This window comes from Ambystoma mexicanum, chromosome 10, assembly GCF_040938575.1.
Source record: "Ambystoma mexicanum isolate Mex_15411 chromosome 10, UKY_AmexF1_1, whole genome shotgun sequence".
In the NCBI taxonomy this organism is placed as follows: Eukaryota; Metazoa; Chordata; class Amphibia; order Caudata; family Ambystomatidae; genus Ambystoma; species Ambystoma mexicanum.
In genome coordinates, this window is record NC_090932.1 from 223459261 (window position 1) to 223484897 (window position 25637).

Sequence of the window (25637 nt, forward strand, 5' to 3'; positions counted from 1 at the left end):
GATCCACAGCTTGCACAAGCATCATGCTGGAGTGGTGGAAGGAGTAGGCACTGGTGTGTGATGAGTTAAGAAAAGCATGGGACATTAAGAAAGGTGATATCCTGTTAGAAAAGGGTCATTGATGAAATAGTGGCAGTGTGAAGCAGAAGGGTATCATCTCGGAGAGTGAAACCAGGGGTACCTTCTGGGAGGACAGAGAAAGAGGGTCTGGATTCGAGAATAAAAGTACACTATACTGAGAATATTGGGAGAATAACAAACAAGGATTTTGAGAGGTTGAAAGATTGTACTAGCACAGAGACTTAAGTGTACCACCCATTAGAGGGAAATTAAGGGTATACTATGGGGAGAAGTGGATTATAAAGGTATAAGGTTTACAACGTGAAGGCCCCCCTCTATGCTAACACCAGAATAAATAGAGTCCGCCAGGGAAAAGGGCCCAAGACACGTTTGTAAGGATAACAAGTGTTTATTTCTCCCAAATACAAATGCATCAGCAAAAAACTCTGCTGCTGCAAAACCCTCTGAGCTCCGTCGCGACATGCAGCACAAATAATTTCACTAATGACGTAATCATATAAGGTACAAATCTACAATTCTAACTGGACGGGCTGTATACATATAGGGCCGCCTCTATATGGGATACCAGGCCATTGGTCCTTCATCTGTTCATCTTTGTCCACGTGGGTGCTGCTGGGATCATCATCCGAGGTTAATTGGGCCTCACTATTAATTGGCTACTAACACAAATAATGCTATTGTATCTCTTTAACGAGCACCTGCCAGATACAGGGCTGGGCTGGGGAGGGTGGGGGGGGGCAGCCAAGGTCACACTAACTCTTATGCTTCACTCGCTTCTTAGACCGATCAGCTACTCCCACCTTAGTTTTAGGCTATAATTTTGATGCTACCATGCACCTCGCAGCACAACTCATGTGGCCCATTTCTGAAAGCGCAAAAGCCTTGCCTTCTGATCTTAGTGATCGATCGAGGGGTGTAAAGAGTTTTATCGTCTGTGGTCTGGGTTTGGACAATGCCATGGCATGTAGGGGTCATGGGATGAAAGTATTGCAAAGCTGTATTTGTCGTGTGTGGATCATTGGGGGCAGGTGGTCTTTGCTATCTGTCCTATGGGATGGAACTGCCAAGAGGCGGTCTGCTCCCTTCTCATGACCTTGCAGGGCGCATTCTTTCCCGGGCGTGAGGGCCTGTAACATTCTTGGAACAATGGAGGATTTTGTGGACTCTGTGATACCTGGGGGTGATGTTTGAGCTCATGTAAGGGAATCTAATACTAACACACAAAATGTTGTTTGCCAAGCTTGAGCCTACTTCTAAAATGGCTGCCGCTTGCCAAGGTGGCATTTGCCCCTGCATATACCATATATATTGTAATGCATGCCCTCAGGTGGTTGCGCACCCTCCGTTATGTGAACCACCCTGCTCCCTGGATGTGCTCGCTTAGCGTTCTTTTTTCATTCAGTATCGCCTAGCGAAGTGGGAAGGCCCTCTCTCCTTCCCAACATTCCCCCCTTGAGTTAATCCTAAATTAACAAACTCCCTCACAGTGTCATTTGCTACTAAGTTGCAATACATGGTCTCCCGCCCCACCCCCATTCGCACCCTCGCTAACCTTTCAGCTTCCTACAATGGTGGTGACCCGTCCTTTGGAACCCATGCTCAACAAACATCTCACAAGCTGGCCCCAGACTGGGTATATTCTTCTGGAGTACATGTTTGATTTTTTTATTTAATTTATAATGCGCGCCAGACACAAAGGTATGAGGGCGCAGGAACAAGAATATTTACGGCTTGCAAAGTTACAGCTATGCATAATTATAAAATGACAGAAACAAGAATGAGCTAAATATGTACAATACATATATACACATAGAAAGCTTACAGGTTACAAAGTACATAGTTATCGAATGGCAGTTAATTACACTGCTGAAATGGATATGTACAGTACAAATATACATGTGGAAAGCTTGGAGAGGAGAGATGGTGTCCGGTGATCAGTCTGGTTGGGAGTGCGAATTCCGAGTGGCAGATGAGAAAGTGGATGGAGTAGAGCTAGTAGGATTTTGGAGTCATGCTTTAGAGATCAAAGTTGTTAGTGATAATGTCAATTCTGATAGTGGTAATTTTCTTTAAACCAGTTAATGATGTTAAGTCTGAAGTTGGAGTAAGTTTGGTTTGCCCTAAGAAAAGGGGGTAAGGAGTTCCAGAATTGGGCTGCTTTGACAGGGAAGCTGTTGCCTCCAACTTTTGTCAGTTTGAAGCTTGGGACTGTCGGACAGTTGGAGTTGGCCGTCCTAGTGGGTCGGTAGGAAGGTTGTCTGTTAATTCTGTCTACAAGATAATGGGGTGACACATTGTTCAGGTACTTGTAGGTTTGCCTCATTGCTACTACCTGTTATGTCATGTAGATACAATCCCCATCTCCAGCTAAGTCGACCCAGTGCTCTGTGTAATTCTCGGGGTCCGGTGGGGGTGTAGTGATTGTGCCCCAGGGGTCTAATGGGTGATAAAGCTCTACAGGGTTTGATTGGGTCATCTGTTTGGGTATCGCTCTCTGTAGTACCACGAAGTGCCTTGGATGCTACCCCAATTAATATAATCATCATAGCGCTATCGGGCACTGCTTTGGCATAACATCGGAGTCCCATCTGGCACGTGCAAAAAGTGACCAAGTTGATGATGGGTACCAACATCTTCACAATCGCCCCCAGCCAGGATGAAGCCCAAGAAAAAGTCAGATCAAACCAGTCTTCATTTTGTATTCCCACTTCTTTCTTCATGCGCCCTCCCAGGTTGTTTATGGTTTCGCTGATGTGTGACAGAGAGCCATTCTCAACATCTTCGTGAGGCACAAATGTGCAGTAAGAATCTCCAATTTTCTTGCACAGACCTCCTTCCATTGCAGTCAGCATATCAATTCTGTATCGTCATCAACCTTAGAGTGTGGAGTTCTACCTTTATGACATTGAACCCTTGTTCAGTGTCGCGGGCCAGTTGAATCAGTTCTCAGCGGACAATCTGCAGCCATTTAGCTTGGCCGCAGCTTGCACATCAGGTAGTAGCAATGAGGCAAAGAAAGTCTCTGCTTTGCGGAAGAGTCTGTATTCATCTGGGATTTCCTCAAGCAAGTTTTAGAAGTCTTCGGACAGTTAGTTCGCTCTCTTTTTCCTCCACAATTTGTCACATTTTTCTTTCCCAGGGAGGGTGTGGAACTCTTGTGCTGGCAACGGGTTTCTTGTTTCTTCCTTAAGGGATGACCAGCGAACAATGGCCTCTCCATGATGGTGAGAGGTGCAAGTACGCTTGTTGGCCACACACCCAGTAGTAATCCATTGCTGCCTCTGTTTCTTTTTTGAGATTGGGAATGAGCACAGTCTTATTGCAATGTTCATTGGATCCTACAGATATCATTCCAGCACTGCAAAAGCAAAGTTCATATGTTTCTTCTTTTACTGCTTTCTCCATTGCTTCATTCCAGGTTAGTTTTGAGATGTGTTCAGTCCAGAACGGTGCACATGCAGCTTCCACCTGTGCCAGAACCCCTTCCTCTTAATCTATGAAGCCCTCTGTCATGCAGCTCACTGTTGTATCTTGCTATTTGGCATTTGTGTATTTTAGTCCTTTTATCACCAAGTAGGGTCTTTTCAGGCATTGGTTGCTTTTTGGATTGTTATTCAATTTTAGGCGATCTGGATCGACATCTTCGAGTCTTACATTGTGTGCCTGGAAAGGGCCTCTGAGCCTACGTAACCCAAGATGTACTAGGCATTGTCTCTCTGGAATTGGTACTTCTGTGGCACTAGGACGTTGGGGGCCCCTGACGCATGTAGTATCAAAGAACACACAACTGCCATTCACTTTATTCCTCCACACCGAGCTCGTGTACGTAAACCAACTATTGGAGAATTCAGGGTCACGCACGAATAAGAACATTTAGACATACAAGTATACTGCTTTCTAACATATATGGAGTGATGTGAGAATGCTGGTTATTATCTTTCTTCAATATGAAAGGCAAAATGTATGCATACAAAAATGGGAGAGAAAAAGAAGAACAAAGTGAGAGAGAAGTAGAGAGAGAGAGAGAGAAAAAAAGACAGGCTCAAAAAGCATCTTATTTGTAACTGTAGTTTTTATTTTTTAGTAGCAGTCCAAGTGCACAGGTTTGGGGTGGGTGGAGCAGTATGGTAGTGTGAAGGGAAGTGAGGTAGATGTACACTACCAATTTTTAAAGTGTTGGTGAAATGTTTTGAGGTGCCTTTTCGAACGTCGGACAGGTGTGTCCAGTAACAGAGTCCCCTAAATTTCACTGCCTGAGGTAGTGTATTGCACTCCTCCAACGGTCCATTAAACCTGGTGCTGTTCTACTTGCGGACAAAGGATTGTATGTAAATGAGTTCTCCTGGCAGTAGAGGTTTCAGTGGCCCGGAAATCGCCCACGGAGTAAGCTGTTGTGACTGGTACGTCTTCTGATGGCGGTGGTGTGATCTGTTGTGAAATACATTTGAGGGATTGTGTTAGTTTTGTTAAATAATCTTTAAACCCGTCACCTGGAATAGCTGCTGCCCTGTGTGCGCCTCATGCTTTCCTAATGGGGGATATTGGTGTGTGCGTGCGGCGACCAGTTACCCATCTCATGGGGTGATAAATGGTGGTCCTTACTGGGCTGTGTGCGCAAACTGCACAGGGCCAAGGGTAAGCAATGCACCCAATTATTCTTCAAAGTGGTGCAAAGCTTAGACAGCTTACTTTTGATGAGTCCTTTGATCCTCACCACAACTCTATTGGCTTGTGAGTGGTAAATCGTACACATTTGGTGTTTAATGCCAAGCAGGGAAGTAATCTCTTTAAAAATTAATTACAAAAGTGTCTGCCATTAACTGACCTTAACACATCACACACGCCCCATTGGGGGAAAGCTTTGTGGACCAAAAATGTTGCTGCATGTTTGGCATTTGGATGTGCACAAGGACCCGCCTCCATCCAACGTGAGACGGTGCAGACCGTGATCAGATACCGAGACGTGCTTCTCTCGCCCATGTCCGCATAGTCATGGGCAGAGTGCCTCATAGTGTTTGTAATGTCAGCCCTGTGCTAAATCTCTGGCATGTTGTGCATCTAATGGCCATACTAGTCAAATGTTCCTGAATGGTTGTAACAAACCAGTCCTCTTGTATATCAGTTGCAATGTGGTGCTTGGAACTGTGGGAGGGGTGATTGAGTTGATCGAATGCTATTACTAACAGTTTGTGTGGCAGGACTGCTTTTCCTGTGCATTCCTACCACCACAATAAATCAGTAGAGGATTGCCTGCACCCCCTTTTGATCTTGATCCACAACTGTTTTTCCTCCTCCGGGGCCCTCCCTTGTAGTTTAATAATTTACATGATGGGCAGGGCATTGTATGAGACAAGGGGGCTAGTCACTGTCAGGTGGTGTGAGAACATATTCAGCTATCGTGGGTAGTGGGTACAGGGAGATATACTGCTACTTTGGCCACAGTGTCTGCGGCGGCGTTACCGACTGACACTTTGTTAGTATTATTAGTATGGGCAGCACATTTGACGACCGCCACTAGAGTGGGCTGGGAGAATGAGAAAATGGGTTTGTCTAAAAACGCAGCTTGAGGTACCAGGGACCTATCTTCCCTCCTGAAGCCCCTCCACTTCCACCACGAAAGACCGGCGTGCACTGTGGTAGTGACATATGCTGAGTATGAATAAATCACCGCTTGCCACTCTTGCCACTCCCCACACCTGTGCTCTGTTGTTGAACGGTTCACCGTTGTGCGCTTTGTCTAATCTCACTCCTGGGTATCCTGCTTTAATCCACACATCTCCGGCCTGGTCACCCACCATTGCCACTAATAAACTTTTCATATCCCGCATGGCAAGGGGTACACCCACAGACTGATTTTCAAATGCATATATCCACGTCCCCTCCCCTGCTGTTAATGGCGGGAGCACTTTGATCAAATTGCTCTTGTCCATCTGCGCCCAGGGTACATACTGTGCTCTACCCACACCCTTGTGTATCAAAGGCATCTGTAAGCCTGCTCTCCTCCATTCTTTGCATCGGGCACTTTCCTTTCCTATCCTGCCAAATCTCCTTACCTTCTCATCCCACAACCTTTCCACCCAAGGTGTTCTCTCAGGTGCCTATTGCGTTTCCTCCTCAACGTCATCTTCAAACTCATTCACAGTACTCCACCCATTTTCTCCCTGTTCTCCACCTAGTCCCCCATCTCCTCTATCAGACCTTACAGTTCCGTACCCTGTGCTGGCTATCTTTTATTGCTGTGCTGTCCAATCTGAACAAAATGTCCCCTACTCTCTAAACCCACTCCCCTTTGCTAGCTTGCCTAGTTCTGCTTGCACTGATGCTAAAGCCCCTTCTAATTCCCTCTGCCTTGTGCACTCCTGGGGTCGAGCGGTTGCTGGGGTGGGTATATATGGGAGAGGGGGGACCATGGCATGTGTGTACACATAGATTGGATTACTGTACCCGGTTGCTGGGAGCGCTGCTAGTGAATATATCCCCTGTGTGCTTTTCGGACCCCCTGCAACTGTATTTTTGTACTCTCATATGCGCCCTGTGCCCTTCCCTCTTTGGTATCTTCTATGTCCTCGATCATCTGCCACAGATCTAAAATCTCCTTTCCTTTAGGTCGCTATTTACCCTTGTATTTCGCTGCTAGAAACGTGGTCATGTATTTCAGGAGTACCTTATTATCGGTGCCTTGCTCTGGCCAGGAGTTGGGCATCCCCCCTCTCGTTTTTGTCACCAACTGCTTGTGGTACTTCACAATCTTCTCCTGGTACAAGGGCAAAGCCTTGTACATGGATTCTAATGGTGTCTCCCCTCCCATTTCATCGATGTATGCGCTCTAAGGCGTCCCTACGCTTCTAATAGCGTACTGCGCACGATGCGAATGTCCGTTTAAACAATCACTTTGTTGTTCCCACCTTCCCGCCAGTGCACGTTACTTTCCCTCCCCTTCACGCACACCCACTCTCGCATGCCACACTCCCAACACACCACTATTTACACAACACCCCTCCACAGTTCTCCACTCTACACAAGAAAACCACAAACACAATAAGCTAAAATAATAAACTAAAATAAGAACCACTACTATACCTGAGCCCACTAATTATACAGGGCTCCTATGTATTTCCTTTTTCCTCTGTTACACCATATAAGTGGTACCACCTTCTTCCCTCACTCGGGAAGGGTCCCTAACACTCTGTTTTCTTTTCAATAAAATTCTCCTTAAAAATCAATAATAATAAAAACAAGCAATCATACCCACACCACTCAAACAACCTTGTCCTCCATTTGCACACAACCCACACTCTTTCCGATATACCCTTCCCCTGCTTATTATCACTTACAAGGGTATACTCACACGTGCATGTTCACCCGAACGTCTCCGTCACAGGGTTCCAGTGACGGCCTGCACTCTCTCCAGAGTTGCGCTTCGCTTCAAAGAGCAGACATGAAATCTGTTTAAACGGCTCATGCAAAACCTCTGATACTGACGCGTCTGGGACTAGTCGCTGTAGGTGGCCGTGGCACCCTTCTAGAAGCAGCCAGGAAGCCTCTGTCACTGCAGGGGTTGGTGGTATCACGTCGAGGTCACCAAATGAAGGCACGCCACTGCATACTGACACCAGGAAAATTACAGCCAGGGAAAAAGGCTCAAGACACGCTTGCAAGGATAACAAGTGTTTATTTCTCCAAAATACAAATGCATCCGCAAAATAACTCTGTTGCTGCTGAGCACTCTAAGCTCCTTATGGACGTGCTGCACATTATAAGCACAAATAACATCACTGATGAAGTCATCATATAAGGTACAAATCTACCATTCTAACTGGCCGAGCTATATACATATAGGGTCTGCTCCATATGGAATGCCAGGCCATTGGTTCATCTTTGTCCACGTGGGTGCTGCTGGGCTCATCGTCTGAGGTGAAGTTGGCCTGACAATTAATTGGCTACTAACGCAATATTATTTTATCACTGTTACGAGCACCTGGCAGATACATGGATGGGCTTGGGGGGGGGGGAGAGCCGAGGTCACACTAACTCCCACGTTTCACTCGCTCCCCAGACAGGCTCTCTGCTCCCTTCTCATGACCTTACAGGGTGCATTGTTTCCCGGGTGCAAGGGCCTTTAACTTTCTTAGAACAATGAAGGATTTTGTGGACTCTGTGAGACCTGGCCGGGGTGAGGGTGATGTTCCCGCTCATGCAAGGGAATCTAATACTAACGCACAAAATGTTTGGTGCGCTTGTGCCTACTTCTAAGATGGCTGCTGCTTGCCAAGATGCCGTTTATGCCCGCATCTACCATATAGCTTGTAATGCATGCACTAAGGCGGTCGTGCACCCTCTGTTATATGTACCCTCCTGCTCCCTGGATGTGCTCTTAGCATTGATTTCTCATTCGGTATCGCCCAGGGCAGTGGGAAGACCCTCTCTCCTTCTCATCAAATGCCACCACCCTGTCAGGAGTACACTGCCTGGGTGGAAACACCAACCATGGTCAATCAAAAAGAAATGCATGGCAGTGTCCCTCTGCACGAGTGGCTATAGGGACTATTAGTAATGTAGAAAAGGGTACATTTGTGTACAGGGTCCCCCTCCGCTGATACCCATTGGGGACTGGTCCGATTTGCCCAAGAAATTAGTTGGTCTTAAGTGCAGTGAAAGAAGCACTTTACTTGCCAAGAAGAGTCAGGAAAAGCACATCAGCCAACAATGATGCTTGTAGTCTCAATGCATATGCTGTAAAACCTGATAAATGTTAAATCTTACCTAAGCTTCAAACACCGGACACACTGACTACACATCCTCGGTACCAGAACTTTACTGGGGACAGACAACACAGCTGCCCAATACCCCCAGCTTGAGCAGTATCGTCCTGCTTGCCTGTAGCACCTTCTGGATCCCCAACCCAAGATGGAGATTACCACTGTTGAGCTTTGACTTTGCGAAGTCCCAATGTTTTCAATGCCGCTTTTCTGACAGAGACTGCAGACCGCCATGATTGAGTCATATCTTTAGCATTGAGCTGATCTTTAACATTGAAGGATACTTCAGCATGAGGACGGTATCCTACTTAGCTTAGCAGAAGCCGGCCATCACTTCCATTCATTCTTCTAATAGATGGACTCCACGTTGTGTAGATAAATATTCCTACATAAACCGAGGGCTCTGGCTACAAAATTTGACACTTGAACTATCCGCTGGAAATTGAAGCTTGCAAGTGACTATCTTTGACCACTGGAAGGAAGCTCCATCAGAACGTTTACTTGTTTGCAACCTACAGAACATTTTATTTTCATTTGTTCGTAACCCCTTGGATGAACCTTCCCTTATTGAATGTTTTATGCGTGCAATACTGTAGATTATAGCATTCTGCTAGCCTCCTAGAAATTGACCCTGACTGCTCACCCCATGCTACCTGTAGGTGAGCCAGGGAAAGCTTGCAGGTGACCAGTTTTCTAACTATAGGCCTGTTGTTCCTCATTATTGCAGAAAATTGTAGTTTTTCCTTCCCAACATTTCAGGTTTTCTCCATGTCTTATCCTTTTTCTTTTTTTTTTCTTTCTCTAATAGCATTGGGAATTCGCCCCAAACAGTGTGCATTACCTTCTGAGCCTGTGGCAGCGATTAGCAGCATCAGTTCCTTACGTCAAAGCAACAGAACCTCACATGCTGGAAACCTACACACCCGAGGTCACAAAATCATACATCACTTCCAGACTGGAGTCTGTGCACATAATTCTAAGGTGAGAGCACCTACCTGGCAGGTAGGGGCACTGCTTCCCATTGCACATTTCCGATCTGAAAGGAGTAGGGAGTGACAAACCGGAATATGCCATTGTTGACAAATTGGCAAATGGTTTCTAACGTATGTCTATGATATTAGAGTACTTTCTGTTTCTGTGCTGCAATAATCAGGTTTTTTCCAATGTTTCTGCATCTGTTGTTTTCGATGTGGGCAGTGTCTAATCTGACAATTATTGCGACTCTCCGATTCTTATATTTTGGTTAAGCAAGGTGGCCTATAACAGTTGTGTATTTATAAGATTATGGCATTGTTTTTTTGGAGTACAGCCAGTATGAGATGTAACCATTTTTACTGAAAGCAAGTTTTTGGAATACAAGCTGCTTGTATTGCTCTGTGCTGCTGGGTTTCAGAATGCTTGTCTGGACATTTCACGTGGATAAGCCAGGGCTAATGTAGCTGTGGACTGCGTAATTTCTAACTGAATAATGTTTGAAGTATGGGATCTTTTTTACTTGCAAATGCTTGAATATGCTCTGCCATTCACACCCAGTCACTGCAACACTGTTTGTCGGCATTTCCTCATTACATATTGATTTAAGAAAACAAAAGCATTCTGTATGGGCAGCCTCCTTTAAGAATGGATTTTTAGAACCACCCTGGAGGGTCCTGAGTGGCTAACCTAGTTGGGGAACACACTATTTGACACTTAGTCTAGCCAAACTCGATCAAGGTAATGTAGACTAAGCAGCAAGGCAGACTTCATGAGATATATGTACAGCTAATCGCACACAAACAAGTACACAAATATACTAACATATAAGGCCTTTAACACTGTAAGCAGTTAAAATCCAAGCAATCATATAGCCACAAAACAAACTTATATAATCACACACATACCCACTTGGTAGTTTCAAAGTGTAATTAACTATACTTTACACTTAAGCACAGTTGTTAAAATCAATGAAACTGTAAATAGTACAGTGCAATTGAACCAGTAACATCTGCTCTGCCTTTAGTTGTATTCATTTGGTGTTTATAATCCTCCTATACACAATGTGTTTACAATAAGGCACCTATAGCACCCAAGGCCCCTATTGCACCCAAGGCCCCTATACATCAGCAGTCCTTCCCCATCAGGTAAATAGGCTTTGTGCATTAACAGCGTCAAGGTTCCACTAACAACTTGAGGGTAGATGGAAGTCTTAAGTCATGTTTTGTCAAAGCCAATGGTTTTGGTAGAAGTTGTAGAATTAAAGTCCCTTTGAAGTTAACAGGTAATTAGGAATTTTAATGATCCTTTCTCAATCACACAACATTGGGGATTACCCTGGGGAGATCCTTAACTAGAACTCCGCTTATTACAGCCAGGCAAGAACCCGTACCCATAAATTATGTATGAGGAAACTGGGGTGTGAGGACCCACGTAACTAAACTCACACTGATTACTTCAATACCACTAGAGTACTTAGAACCGATGGGGACACTTATTTTTGCCTCCTTTGATGGAGTTTGAGGGGTCGCAGGTGCAGTGGCGGAACAACTACACACTCTCTCGCGGCCCCCCAAACCACTTTGCCTGGAATTACACGCTAGATCCGATGAAATTACATACCATTTATGTCAGTTTCCTCACCTGCAAGAGCTGGAACATGGCCAGGGTCCAGGGCTCAACTCACATGGCATAATGCCGTTAACAAAAAAAATGGTACACAGGATTGCACTGTATTACGAATCACAGGATTCTGTCACTTCTCCCCAGATGGGAGCCTTTCCATGTGAGGTTAGGGAAGTGAGCCCGCTCTGCAGTACCTTCCCTAGTGGTAGAGGCAAGCAAGACCTCAGGGAGAGACTCCCCTCCTGGGGACAAGGACTGCCATTCTTGTGGGGAACTCCCTGAGCCACATATCTCTAATTCATCTTCAAAGACATCCACTGGAGAAAGACAGTAAAAAACAATCATAATGTGTCAATGTCGTCCAAATACCATAATGGTACCCGGGGAGGAAAACTTGAGTTAAACTGAGACGAAGAAAACCAGTGGAAGAATAAAGATTAAGTCAAACGGAAAGGAATTACTTCAACGCTGCGTTGGGAAGACCTAGAGAAAGAGATCTCCTGCGAGTTTCAAACTGGCTCGCTGAGGTACACAGAAGGAAAGTTGGACTTGCAGGGTCTGATGCAGATCGGAAGCCTAGGTGCAACTGTGGATGCCTGGTAATGAAGAGAAGCGGAACTCTGAGGGGGGACTCAAGGAATCCCTAGCCTGAATGAGGAATATGTGGTGGCGTGGCTACGAACAAGCTGTGGTGGATTAGTCATTCCATAAACTATGCAGACACCACTTTCACAGAGAAAGAGCGAACCGAAACAGGAAAGGAGGAATAGCCCGCACGGGAAACCACAAAGAAACCGAAGAGCAATCTTGACAAGTGATCAAGAGGGTCCCAACCTGTTGTGCAACCAGTTGATGTTATCCCTGAAGCGCTCAAGTAAGGGGGAAAGCGGGGGACCGAAGATAATAACCGGAACATTTCTATTCGTCCCAGTCAAGATAAAACATAGAGAGTGTGTGAAAAGAATGTAAGTCGTTACTGCAACGCTCATGCTCTTCCCAGTCAAGATAGTGTCAAGAATAAATAAGGAGTGTGAGGATGGTTACTGGAACATTCATTTGTTCTAGTCAAGGAAAAGAGTGGACATTGAATAAGAATAAACCTTTAAGTCTGAATGGAAAGAACAGAACAAAAAACCAAGCGATAAAACGAGATGAATATAAAAAGGTTAGAAGGAGCAGTCAAACAGAAAGTATACTTGAAACCTGTAAAGATCCAGAGTTAGAACTGTGGGACTTGATAAACATAGTTACCAAGAACTACTTAAAGATACGGTACTGAACTGAATCTGTTGAAGAACCAGCTCACAGGAGAAGGGAGTCATTCTACTGTGCTTTGTGTTGTTCTAATAGTGGTAGGGTCAGAGTAGGGTAGCTTTGGACAGTGGACTTATCTTGATTGGGGCCATCACTGACAAGCATCTTAGTTTGTTTAGGCAGAGCACTTGCTTAGTATAGGGATAATTAGGAGTTTTTCACTTTTCGTTTAATAAATCAATAAGATGAAAGGTCAGAGTGTGTCCATATTCTGACCCACCACAGCTGGAAAAATGAATAAAAAGAGGTCTGCTGCAACAAGCCTATTCATGGCGCATCAAAAAGGTAACAACAATGTTACTGAAGATAAGGATCCACAGCCTTTGGAATACTTCACTGTAAAGTGATGTGTGCAACATGAACGAGAACAAAAGTATCATGAAAAGGTACACAGTCCACCTGCAATGTAAGTTAAGCAAAAAAGCTTTACTTGCCTGCAAAGTTGGACAATTTTTCAAGTTATAGCGCAAAGAGCTGAGGGTTCCAATGGAAGGAAAGCTGCAAAAGGAAAATGATTTACCAAAACAACTCAAGGCAGAGAATTTCTGTCAGTAACCTAGATGGGTAAATATAAGGTTTGTCGAGCTGGCGCTCGGAGTGATAACTTGACAGACTGAAAGGCTTTGCAACTAGATAGTGGGAGATGGTATACAAGCTCATATGTGCCCAGAAGTATTGTAGGGTATCTTATTTTGTGTTCTTAATGGATGAGGCTCTCTAAGCCCCTTAAGCATTCCCTTGTATCCCTTTTTTTTGTTTGTTTTAGGGGATTGGGTTGTTCAACGGCTCCCTGAAGACCTTGCTGTAAGGTTAATGTAGATCGGTTGATTTGGTGATTTAGAGGGTCCACTAGGCCTTTTAAATCCCTCAATGGTTCTTATTTAGACTTGTGTATCTACACATAAGATCCCAGAGGTGCCTGCAATTGGTTAACAGATGTTTGTGGACTATGCAGCCCCTGACGCCACTCCCTGAGGAGCATCACTGCACCTGTGGTAGCTTTGATAAAGTATTTCACCAGGATGTGTCTTCCAAAAGAGGATGTTTCATACCAGTTCCTACCTTCTGTCAGCAATTCAGGGTATGTGAAGGAAATGTGAAGCAATCTCCAGGTTCCCATAGCCTACCAGGCCAGCGATCTATTTGAGGGCTTTGATAAGATGATGAAAAAGCATGATGGGTAATTTGAAATGTCCATTATGGGGGACCTCCTATCGGAATTTGAATGTTTGCCTTCTGGGAGTTTTCAAAGAAGGCATGAGGTTTTAGCACCTTTTGAATTTCTGTTTTGACCATTATTTTGGGGTGCAGGGCTATCTCCTCTGGGTGAGGTTGGACCAAGACCACTTCAGTCTTAGACATAATGTGGTACATTGCATTGCACCTCTTCAAAATGATGATATAAGTGATCCATAAGACAAAAGGCTCCTGGTAAGCTTGGCACTAATCAAAGTGTGATGTGATCAGGCGTCTACCTTATCAGAAGGGCCCCAGGGGTCCTCGTGAAGGACTCAACAAAGCCTAATGCACGGGTCCAGTCATCAAGACCTTACATTAACAATGTTGGAAATGTTTAGGCAAGTCAAAATAGTTGAACTCTAAAACTGATGTCTATTGATAGTCAATATTTTTTGTATCTCATTTAGATTTTTAATGCATATTAAATTATGCATTTTTATCATAAAGATTCTCTTCAAATTAGGAATTATGTGTTCCTTTGTTAGTCTTCTGGTGTGGGCTTATGCAAAGCAACTTGATCTCTTAGGCAGGTTTTCCACCAAGTTACTCTGACAGTGATTGTGTGGCTGAGCAGTCTAGATTTTCTCTTAAAATCGGAGAGCTATGGTACCAAAGTACAACCCACAGCTCAGCCATCTTCAGTCACTCCACAAGGCTCTGAGAGGTGGATGTGTTCCTAGGAATTCCTCCCTGCCTCATTTAATCTCAAATGCTATATTTTGAAATGGAAATGCCTCACAAACGATGAATCAGTAATGTTGGCATAATTTACTGTAGACCTGAATACTTTATTGCCGTGGCCTCGTGGTCAGCAAAAGGTACGGAGCACAGACTACAAAAGTTGCCCTCTGCTCAGGAGAGTGGTCCTCCTGGACTCCCCAGGAAGATTCCTCAACATGCCCGCATTCATCCGAGTCCACAAGTCGCCATATCAACATGGCCGACACCAGACCTGCAGCCTCCAACACTAAGCTATCCACCTGCAAGCACCATGCCTGTCGTTTGGCTGATGCCTTAATCTATGGAGCCGAAGCCCTGGAGCCAGAAGGCGGAGCCGGCATCACCCAAAGGCAAAAACCTAAGGCTCCTGCCTGTCTTGGATCTGTCTGGGCCCTAGCACTCTCCACCGGTGCCCAACAGTGGGCATTTACTATTTCCTCAGCCGTCATGGCCCTGATCGGGAGATAAGTCTGCCTTCGTGCAACATATCCAACCCAATTGTTCGCAGATTCTCATCCCTTCTCCCCCCACATCTACACTATGTCATTAATCTTTCCGGCACATCTGGTCTATGCCCCACTTACGCTGGGTGTGGCTCATTCCTAGAATGCCTCGTATTCAAAAAAGGTAGCAGGCACCCCTCTCTCGAAAGAACACGGCATGATAGCCTGTTCAGTGGTTATTAACCACTTTGAGAGTTCGCAGCCATCTGCTTTTTGCTCACTGTACTTTTCACAGATGGGAAATATCCATTTGCATATCAGTCTTTGTCCCTCCCACATGGGCAGTCAGCACCAAAATGCTATGGCAATTCCCTTCGGAACAAGAGTACCAACAGCAACCCCATACACGTGTTTCTGCCTTGTTGGACCTCATCAGTGAGGTGGAGCTGTGCCTCTGAGCACAGTGAGCAGGGAGTCCACGTCTGGTTGCCCCCAGGTAACTTAGAATGACCAACTAGAACGCCTCGTAAACTGCCTGTTGGCTAGAAGGTGCCTGGCTTCCTTGTTCAGACACACTTCTGTGGTCTGTTTTCCTTTGCCACTCACTGGAGTGGGTAGGCTTTGGCATTGTTTGCTCTTTAAGCAGACTGCTCCTGCCTTCACTCGAATATCATTTAAAATAGAAAAAAACGTTATTTGTATTTCTCAGAAGAACAACAACAATTATGAGTTAGAGACTCATTCAGCCGAACAGTGGGACATGGAACATGTACCGTAACGTTCTACCTACCCCACCCACCGCACCTCCGCGACCCAACAATGAACTTGAATGTCTGGTAATGTTCGCTCTCAAAGCTTCTCTTAAAGTCGACTGCCCATTGGTGCCCACCCAGAGATTTAACCCGGGGATGAGGCGGACGAGGAATCACGCTTGGAATTCATCAAATATATTACATACGGACCCCAGATGTCCAGAGGGCGTGCATGCAGGGGCAGTGTTTTGATGAACTCGGCCTCCACATCTTGGCAGTAGAGCACATCTTTCCGCCATCTTGCGGTGGAGGGCCCTGACCCCAGGCCATGGCCACCCTTCTGCATGCCAGGATCAGCAAAATATTAGCTAGTTTCCTTACTGCTGGTGTCAATCGTTTTGTCATCCCCAGCAGCGCAACTACAGGACTGGGCGTTAGTCTTTCACTGATTATCGTCTCTGTCTCTTGGATGACTTGTGCCCAGAATTTGGACACTGCCGGACAACTCCAGTCTGATGCAGGTAGTGAAAGTGTATAAGTTTAAACCCCCGAGTTCAGTGCTACCTTCTGAGTCTGATTGAGAATGTATGACCACTCTTCATCAGGGATGAGGGTCTGTAGTGCTTTTTCCCACCTTACTTTCCTGTGCGTGTTCACCGGTGCTGTCGGTTATGAGGGATCTGTAGATGGAGGATACCAGTCTGCCTTCCCCTTGTACTTGTATGGTATTGTGGAGTAATGACCAAGTTGGAGGTTGCTGTGGGAAGGATGGGAAGATGCCCTGGATGGCATATCGCAGCCTGAAATATATGAATACATCTAGAGAGGAGGTGCTGCCTCTCTCCCTAGCCTGAAGGGGAGATAGGAATGTTCCCTCGACAAAAAGGTCGCCCAGTGTTCAAATTTGTGTTTTATCCGCCCACCTTAGGAACACCTTCTCATTCGTCAGAGGTATCCCCGGAATAAAGCTTATGGGTAGTACCGGAGAGAATCTGATTATTGCACCGTATTTTTGTGTTATTTTCTTCCAAATTGCATACGTTATGAGCACCCCATTTAGTGTGGAGTATGGTACCGGTAGTTGACTAATTATCATTGCTCTCAATAGATTTGGTGACACCAGGGCCCGCTCTATTTGTACATGGGGTCTGATAAAATGAGTGGAGTACCAATAGCTGAGAAAGTGTGCCCGTGCAGCCCAATAGTATCGCTCTAGGTCGGGGAGCGCGAGCCCACCCCTGGTTGTCGGCAGTATGAGAGTCGAGTATGCCACCCTCGCTGGTTTGCCCGCCCAGATCAGCTCAAGAATGAGCTTTGTTAGTTTCCCCAGAAAGTGCTGAGGGAGCAGGAGTGGTATGTTGGTAAAAAGGTAAAGGAGTTTGGGCAGAATCACCATCTTCACCAAAGATACCTTACCCCAGAACGTCAGTGGGAGTGATTTCCATCTGGCCACCTTCTCTTGAAGAGATTTAAATGTGTTTTCGTAATTGTCCTGGAAAATTTCTCTGTGATTCAACGACAGGAGGATCCCAAGATAACATAGATGGGTCCATTCCCACTTGAAATTAAATTTGTCTGTGAATTTACTGGTGCAATGCGTTAGGGGGAAGATTATCGACTTGGAGTGATTGATTTTCAGGCCTGAGATTAGACTGAATTTAATCATTTCATGCATTATGGGATTTAGGTTTTCGCTTGGATTTTGGAGAAATAACACTATATCGTCAGCGTAGAAGGAGATGACCACCCTATGGGGACCTATCGCAAGTCCTCTATGAAGAAGCCTGGAGCGCAGGTTGGAGGCCAGTGGTTCCATCATGAGTGCGAATATTAGCGCCGGCAAAGGGCATCCTTGCCTAGTCCCACGCTGGAGGTAGACAGGCGCAGATTTCGATGAGCCTAAAATGATGGTGGATTGGGGTTTCTTGTATAGTAAGGCCACTAGTTTAATAAATTGGTTTCCCAGGCCATGTTGCCTCAGGACTACAAACATGAGGGGCCACTCGACAGAGTCGAAGGCCTTCTCGGCGTCCAGGAGGACTGCCGCTGCCTGTTGTGTGGGTTCTACTGCTGCTATGGCTCCGAAAAATCTCCTGATGCCAAATGTTGTGTTCCGTCCAGGCACGAACCCAGCTTGGTCGGGAAGGATCAATGCCGGCATCAGGGGGATTAATCTAGTGGCCAAAATCTTGGACAATATTTTATTATCTAGATTGATAAGGGAAATCGGTCTGTAGGAACCGCATTCCTCGTGAGGTTTGTCTTTTTTATGCAGTAGAATTACATTTGCTTCCCTTAGGGTCAGAGGGAGAATGCCTTTCTCTGCTGCTTCTTCATACACCTTTAACAGGAGGGGCGCTATTAGTGGGGCGAATGATTTATAAAATTCTTCAATTAGGCCATCGGGACTGGGGCTTTGGTATTGGGCAGGCTCTTTATCGCTTTGAGGATCTGTTCCTGCGTAATAGGCTCGTTTAGTGGTTCGCGCAATTCGTGCTCTACCCAGTATAGTTCAGTGTCTGTTAGGTAGTTGTGTAAGTTTTCCGGATCGTTTGAGTAGTTCGTGTTGTATAGGTTTTGGTAGAAGGCACGGAAGGTTTCAGTTATTTCTGGTTCTATGTGAACTAGTGTCCCCTGGGAGGTGCAGATTCTTTCCACCAGAGTGGGTTTTCTGTCGGCTGCGATTAGGTGGGCTAGAAGCACCCCAGGACGTTGCCCCTCCCCATACTGGCGAATCTGGTGGCCGCGGCGTAAGAACTTCAGCTCACGTTCTGCCAGCGCATTGAATTTGAGTAGTTCTTCGAGTTCCGCCTGGGCGTGCTTGGAAAAGGCGACAGTGTTATGTTGTTCTAAGGCTTTCAGACGATCTTCGCTGATTGCTAGTTCACAACGTATTGACTTTAGGATTCCATTTTCTTTAGCGATGCATACGCCCCTTATGTAGCATTTTAGAGCCTCCCACAGTGTCCCCGCAGAGGAGACTGAGTCCTGATTAATATTTAGGAAGAATATGATCTCCTCACGTAGCTCGGCTGCGAATGCTTGGTCTGTCAGCGCACCTGGTTTGAAGCGCCAGTGTGGTGCCGTAGGTTTTATATTTGGGAGGTTGCATTCAAGAGTTACTGTGGCATGGTCTGAAAAAGTTTTTGGTACGAACTGGCATCAATCCCATTGGAGTGTGCTTTGGGCAGAGACAAGCAGGTAATCTATGCGTGAATCGGAATGGTGAACATCGGAGTGGAATGTCACGCTTCTCGCAGTTTTGGTGCCTCCATATGTCGACCAAGTTGAATGCTTTGCAAATCTCTTGCACTTGAAGGCTCGCCTTGGATGTCTGTATGGCGATGGTCTGCGATTTATCTTTTTGCGGGTCCAGGTGGTTTTGAGATCACTGCCCCAGATGATGGCTGTTGAATTACTCTGTGTAAGTCGAGAGAGGACCCAATCGAAGTTGTTCGCCCTATCCACATTGGGACCATATGAGTTTATAAACGTGACATCTCTCCTGGCAACGCCACCTTGCACCAGGAGGCCCCTGCCCTCATTATCTTTCTCCACTTTCTTAATGCGAAAGCCAACTTTGGAATTGATGAGGGTGGCGTCTCCCCTGGCGTACGACGAGTAGGATGAGAAGTAGCGGTGGCAGCCCCAGTTGCGGGCAGAGGGGCGTTCTTTTTGTGATGTAAAATGCGTTTCTTGAATCATTGCCACATCCACTTTGTGGTGTTTGAGGAACTGCAGGACCTTCCTTGTTTTTGCGGGGGTTTTGCCTCCCCTAATGTTCCACGTTGCTGCCTTGAATTAGACGGGAGGAAGCTTTGTTCATGGTGCTTGGGCTGGGCGCGGTCTCGGGGTGGCTTACCATGGAGCAGTAGTCCATCTGTAACGACAGATGTATTCATCGAGACGAGAGCAGCTCGCAGTGACATCGGGATGGATCGAGGCGGGATCGGTAGGTGCTTAACTTTTAACAACCTTGATGAACAGTACCTTGCACGGACAACCCCCAACTTGTCCATTGTTTCCCCCCCAAATTAAGCAATTTGCTGCTGTGCGTGGAGCACCAGCGACCCCCCAGGAGAGGTGCTCCTTTCCAATCTTATATTGGATTCCGACTCTTACTGGCGATCATCCTCCTGTTATTACGATGCTTCAGTGTGTCATGGCGGATTTCTTTTGGCGCGCTCTCATCGGGAAACTGCTTGACCCCCGTTCGAGGTTTTGCATCTGTGTTCATCTAGGAACATGGTGGTCTCTTCGGGCGAATTGAAGAAGTGGGCTTTACCCTCAAACTGGATGCAGAGTTTTGCCGGAAAGAGCATTGAATATATGATTTGGTTCTCCCGCAACCGTTGTTTGACAGCAGTTAAAGATTTCCTTTGGGCTTGAACTGCTAGGGAAAAGTCAGGGAAGAGTTGTATTGCATCTCTGTCAGATTGAAGCCTCCCTTTCTCCCTTGCCAACCTCAAGATGGTATCACGGTCCTTATAATTCAACAGTTTGGCTATAATTGGGCGTGGGGGCGCTCCAGGGACTGGTTTGTTATTTGGGATCCTGTGAGCCCTTTCAACTACAAATTGCTGCGAGAGCGCTGTGTCACCGAATAGTTCTCTGCACATTTTCTCCACTAAGTCTTCCATTTTGTTGGGAGATGTCTGTTCCCGAACTCCTATCACTCTAATGTTGTTCCGACGAGAGCGCCCCTCTAAATCTTCATTCTTAGCCATTACAGCTTTCATTTGGTTTTCAAGAGAGGTTACTCTCGTGGTCAACGAGGCTGCGCCATCATCCAGGTCCAAGATCCTCTGTTCGGCGTTATCCAGTCTGTCTGTGTTTATCCAGACGGTGTTGAATATCCACATTGGAAGATGGCATGTCCATTTTGCTATCGAGACCCCCAATCCCTGATTTGAGTTCTAGGAGGATCTCACGAATGTCAACCTGCCGCTGCTGTTAGTCTTCCGGTTCACCATGGCCAAGTGGGGACTCTGGGCCGCTTTCATGTCTAGGAGTTTTGTTTGCAGGTCCAGCGTCAAAATTAAGTTTCCGCTGTGATTTGTCTTGCTTGCCTATCTATCCGAATGACAGGAGTGTCTCACCATCTCAGGGTAAGAGAGCAGGCGGGGCCGGGCTGCCCGATGTGCCTACTTGCTGGAAGGACCGCTCCGGGGGACGAACTCAGATTCAGGCGCTGCCCGCACTGGCAATCTGGTGGCGCTATATGCTGTTAGATCCTGCGCCCGTGCTCTCAGCAATTGGATGGGTACAGCTCTTCAGTTTCGCCCCCTGATTACATAAATGTGAGCGCAGATTTTGGGGCTATGACAGTTCCACTGTGCCTGGATAAGTGGCCTCTGCTTGTTGCTCATGTGTATTCCGTGAGCGCCACATGCGCCGGTGGGATCCCAGTGAGTTACTCGATGTTCCGGGGCCAGCCACTGTGCTTGCGCCGGTCATCTGCTGTAGCGAGCAAGCGGGCACTCAGCCCCTCCGATGGCCTCCAGGGTAGCCGTCTCATGCATAGCTCGCCTTGGGCCGGGGAGGAGAGAGCTACACGTTCCCAGCCCTCCCCCGAGGACCGGGACTGGGAGTCTGCAAGCACTCTCGCGCGGCAGCACTCCGCGGGGAGGCCGTCCACCTCTGCCCGCCTCCCGCGCGGCCACCGCGCACCGATGATCACCTCTGCACACCTCCTCCCGCGCTCAGGGAGACCCCGGGGCCGCCGCCACGCTCCTCACCAGTAGCGAGCGGCCCTCGCCTGCACCGGCCAACCGCCACACTAGCCAGCTCCCTCTCGGCCACACCGCACCAAAGCCCCCGCTCCGGGCTGCCTTAGGGCTCCGGGCCCAACCCGCGTCCCGCTCCGGATACACGGATGAGGGTGTTCTTCTCCTGGGACTGCGGGTCGCAGCACCTACGCGCCGAGGCTCTAACACCTCACAGGCGGTGTGGGGAGGGCACCGGTCCGTCCCTGCAGGCCCCGCAGGCCCGAATCAGCGCGGGCCACGCCACCAGGCACAGCGGTGTCCCCCGGACGAATTTCAGAGCGGGCTTCGGGCAGACACCTCCCAGGCAGTTCCAGCATTCGTAGGAGCCAGGGAGTCATACCAAAGGGTCAGAAATGCAGCGATTGACAGGATTTATACAGAGCCCACAGGGAGCTCACAGAGGAGCCTCCATCTTGGGTGGTCCTCTAGCGCCCTCTGCCTTCACTCGAATATCATAAGGTACAACTGTGCTGGCTGCTGCTCTTTTTATATTTGAGTTATATTTAATTTTATTTAATTTCCTTTCAGCATGCTTTGGCGCATGGCGGGTGACTGGACGCTGCATTGTTCAAAGATTTTGGGTTTTTTTTCTGTTAGTTTTGCTGATCTCCTTGTAAGCCGCTTGTCGGCTGGAAGGTGCCTGGCTTCCTTTTTCAGACACGCTTCTGCGGTCTGTTTTCTCTTTCCACTTATTAGAGTGGGAGGACTCTGGCTACTGTGATAGGATGTGTATTCATAAGGAGACGTCCACCTGGGGACGCAGTGCAGCGGTTGAGGGCCTTGCGGGCCGAAATCAAGCCAGTCTGTGCTCGCCCGTGCGCAGGCCAGGCCATGGGACCCCTGCCTCGTTGTCACTAATTCCTCCTTCTGTATGAACTCCATCTCCCGTGCTGACTGACTTAGCTTGGCTCCTGCTGCTACTTTTTTTCCACCTGATTTTAATGCAAATTCTTTGGTTTTAGATAATGCCCACTTGGATAGCAGTGCCCACAGTTGTGTGAACTGTTTTGTAGTGAACATCTGCTCTTTGGTTGCAGACTTCTGCAACAGCCTTCTTGTGAACTATCATCCTGACCTCGTGTTTGTCTTCTAGACGTGGTTTCAGGGACATTCTATCCGCCAGCAATTCAAAGTTTACCTCCTATCTATGAGATCCTGTGCCGTGATTGTGTAGCATCTCATCCTGGTGGGGGACTTGCTGTTCTTTTTAATAGTCATTTTAAAGTTATCTCTATTCCAATGAATATTCTCTGAAAATGGAATGTGTCCTTGTACGCATTCTAGTTTCTGCCACCTTTACGTTATTTGCTCTCTTGGTGTACTGCCCTCCCGGCTATGATTGCGGTTTCTGTCTCAAATTTCTGGTGTTTGTTGCTGTCATACCGCAGACATACCCTACCTAACCTGAAGGTTGTTGGGGATTTTAATTTCCCGTCGGAAAAAGTCCAACTACCATCTGGTCGCTCATTTCTTGGCAACGATGTTGGGTCTTGGCCTACCTCAATTGGTCACGTATCCTACACATCTTATGGGCAATACTCTCAATCTTATATTTGCCCCTTCATCTATTGCCTGTGTTTTCTCTGCGCTCCCTGTAATTTAGTCGGACCATATGGTGGAGCCCGTTTCAGTGCAGCTTGAGGGTTCCCTTCTTCCTTCTCCCCGGCAGTATATTCAGAAACGCTGTTGGCACACAGTTTCTCATCAGGATCTGAGCCTCTTGATTTCCAATGGCTGTGTGAACACTACTGACTGCACACTGCCAATCCTGTCCCGGGCACTTAACGCAGTGGCAGATACTCGTGTCCCTTTTAAGCTCTGTTTTACTGAAAAATCACTGTTCAGAACCGTGGTTTTCAGCCGAAATTAAAGATATGATATATGATATGATATGGCATTTATAACGTGCCTATAAACAGGTGTTTCAAGGCGCGATCTGTGGGAAGAAAGGCATCCATACTGAAGATCTTAAACTCCACCTTAGACAGGCTGAGAGGAAGTAGAGAACTGGCTATTTATTAGCCGATAGTGCTCTTTCGTTTGGCTACTGCAAGATTCCATAGAGCTATTACAATGGCCAAAAAACGATTTATTTTGTGGAAATATTGAGCAGGCTATCCATCAACCTAAAGCTCTATTTGAGGCAGTTCAATCGCTGACTGCTCAGCCCAAGTCTCAGCCTAGTTTGCCCCCCTCACAGAAGCTTTGTGACTCCTTGTCTAAGTTCTTTGACGATAATATAGTTGCCATTCTTAGTGCGATTACTACTACTTACGCATTCCTCTTTGCCCTATCCATCTGTGGGCGACTGTGGAGCTACAGCTGACTTGTCTACTTTCGCTACTTTTACGGGCCAGGATATTTTAGCCGCTATTAAAGGGCTAAAATTCGCGTCACCCTCTGACCCTATCCCGTTTTCTAAATTGAAAGATGTGTCGAGTGCAATAATCCAGTGGTTGGTCAAGGCAGTCAACAATTCACTTTCATCAGGGGTTATCTCTAATGATCTAAAACACGCCCTTGTAATCCCCCTTCTTAAAACAAAACCTCTTTGGATCCGCTGGTCCTTTCTAATTTTCGCCCTATTTCCCGGCTCCCTTTTCTTATGAAACTACTGGAGTCTCTGGTTTCTCCTCTTCTAGGCTCTTTTCTTGAACTAGCTTCCTTCTTTGACCCCTTTCAATCAGGTTTTTGCCCTGGTCGAGGTAATTAATCTGTCTTGGTATCAGTAGTTGATGATTTGACACGGTTAGTAGACCGGAGCGGGGAGAGAAGGTGCCCTTAATCTATTAGATCTTTCGGCAGCATTTCACACTGTGGAGCACCCCACCTTGGTTTCCCATCTCTCTTCCGCTGGCCTATCTGATCAGGTTTTGGCCTGGTTTGCTTCTTTTTTGGCGGGGCATTCACAATCTGTTTCTCTGGCACCTTTTCAGTCCCAACCTGTACCTCTGTTTTGTGGAGTCCCTCAAGGCTCGTCGTTGTGTCCCACTATGTTTAACGTTTACATCAAGACACTTCTTGCACATCCACGCACATTGCTTCCTGTACTACTCCTAAACAAACGACGCATGGATTATTCTGTGGCTTGATCTGTCTCAGCCTGAAATGGCTGTTCGGCCGAGGAGTTACCTGGAGGCCGTGGGTGGATGGATGACCAGGAACTGGCTTAAATTGAACGGGGAGAAGACCGAGGTGCTGGTGGTTGGTAACGCTAATCCGTCTCTGTTCTGGACCCCAGAGTTCTGCCGCGCTAGTTTGGGCCCCTTCTCCAGCATGGGGTCTGGCATGGATTCACATGCTCATGAATATTCCCTGTTATCAGGCTGGGAATGCTTGAAGCTGCGGATACTACACAAGGTTTTGCCTTTTATTCCTGTTAAATTTCAGGCCCCTGTAGTCTGCTCTCTGGTAATCCGTGTAATTGATTATTGTAATGCGCTTTATGCCGCATGGTGCCCATATGACTCCCATTCTTTGGCATCTCCACTGGCTCACAGTTGAGCAATTTGCGAGGTTTAAGTCTCTGTGCTTGGTAGGCAGAGCCTTTTACAAAAAAATGCAGAATATCTTCAAGGGAAGTTTTGCCCTTATGTGCTTTCTCAGTGGCTGCGGCACGGACGTGGAATTCTCTTCCTCTTCACCTACATGCTATTGAAGTCTATTTTTCTTTATGGCAGGCCTTAAAAACATTTCTTTTTTAGTTTTGTGTGGGTACTCAACCAGTGCGCACATTGCTTAGGGTATAGCGCCATGATGCCTTTGGCGACCAATGCTCTTTACAAGTGTTGATAACATAGCATAACGCCGTTTGCTACCTCGACCACTGTAATACGAACCCCAGATTACTGCTCCCTATGACTACCAGCTTTACGCTACGTTCATAATATGCCTGCTTCTATCCTGATTTGACTTCAGGGACCACAACATACTCACTCCCTTTCCAGCCCTGTACTGAGTTCT

At 46.8% G+C, this 25637-nt stretch overlaps 1 protein-coding gene across 4 annotated transcripts in view; it reads left to right on the forward strand.

Annotated features, from left to right (window-relative positions):
• Nucleotides 1–25637, forward strand: part of XPO7 (exportin 7) — a 1985528-nt gene that overhangs the window by 938052 nt on the left and 1021839 nt on the right. For all 4 annotated transcript variants that reach the window (XM_069617724.1, XM_069617725.1, XM_069617726.1 and 1 more), the window contains one exon: nt 9649–9821. In XM_069617724.1, the coding sequence (XP_069473825.1) occupies nt 9649–9821 (173 nt within the window). The remainder of the gene's footprint in view (nt 1–9648; nt 9822–25637) is intronic.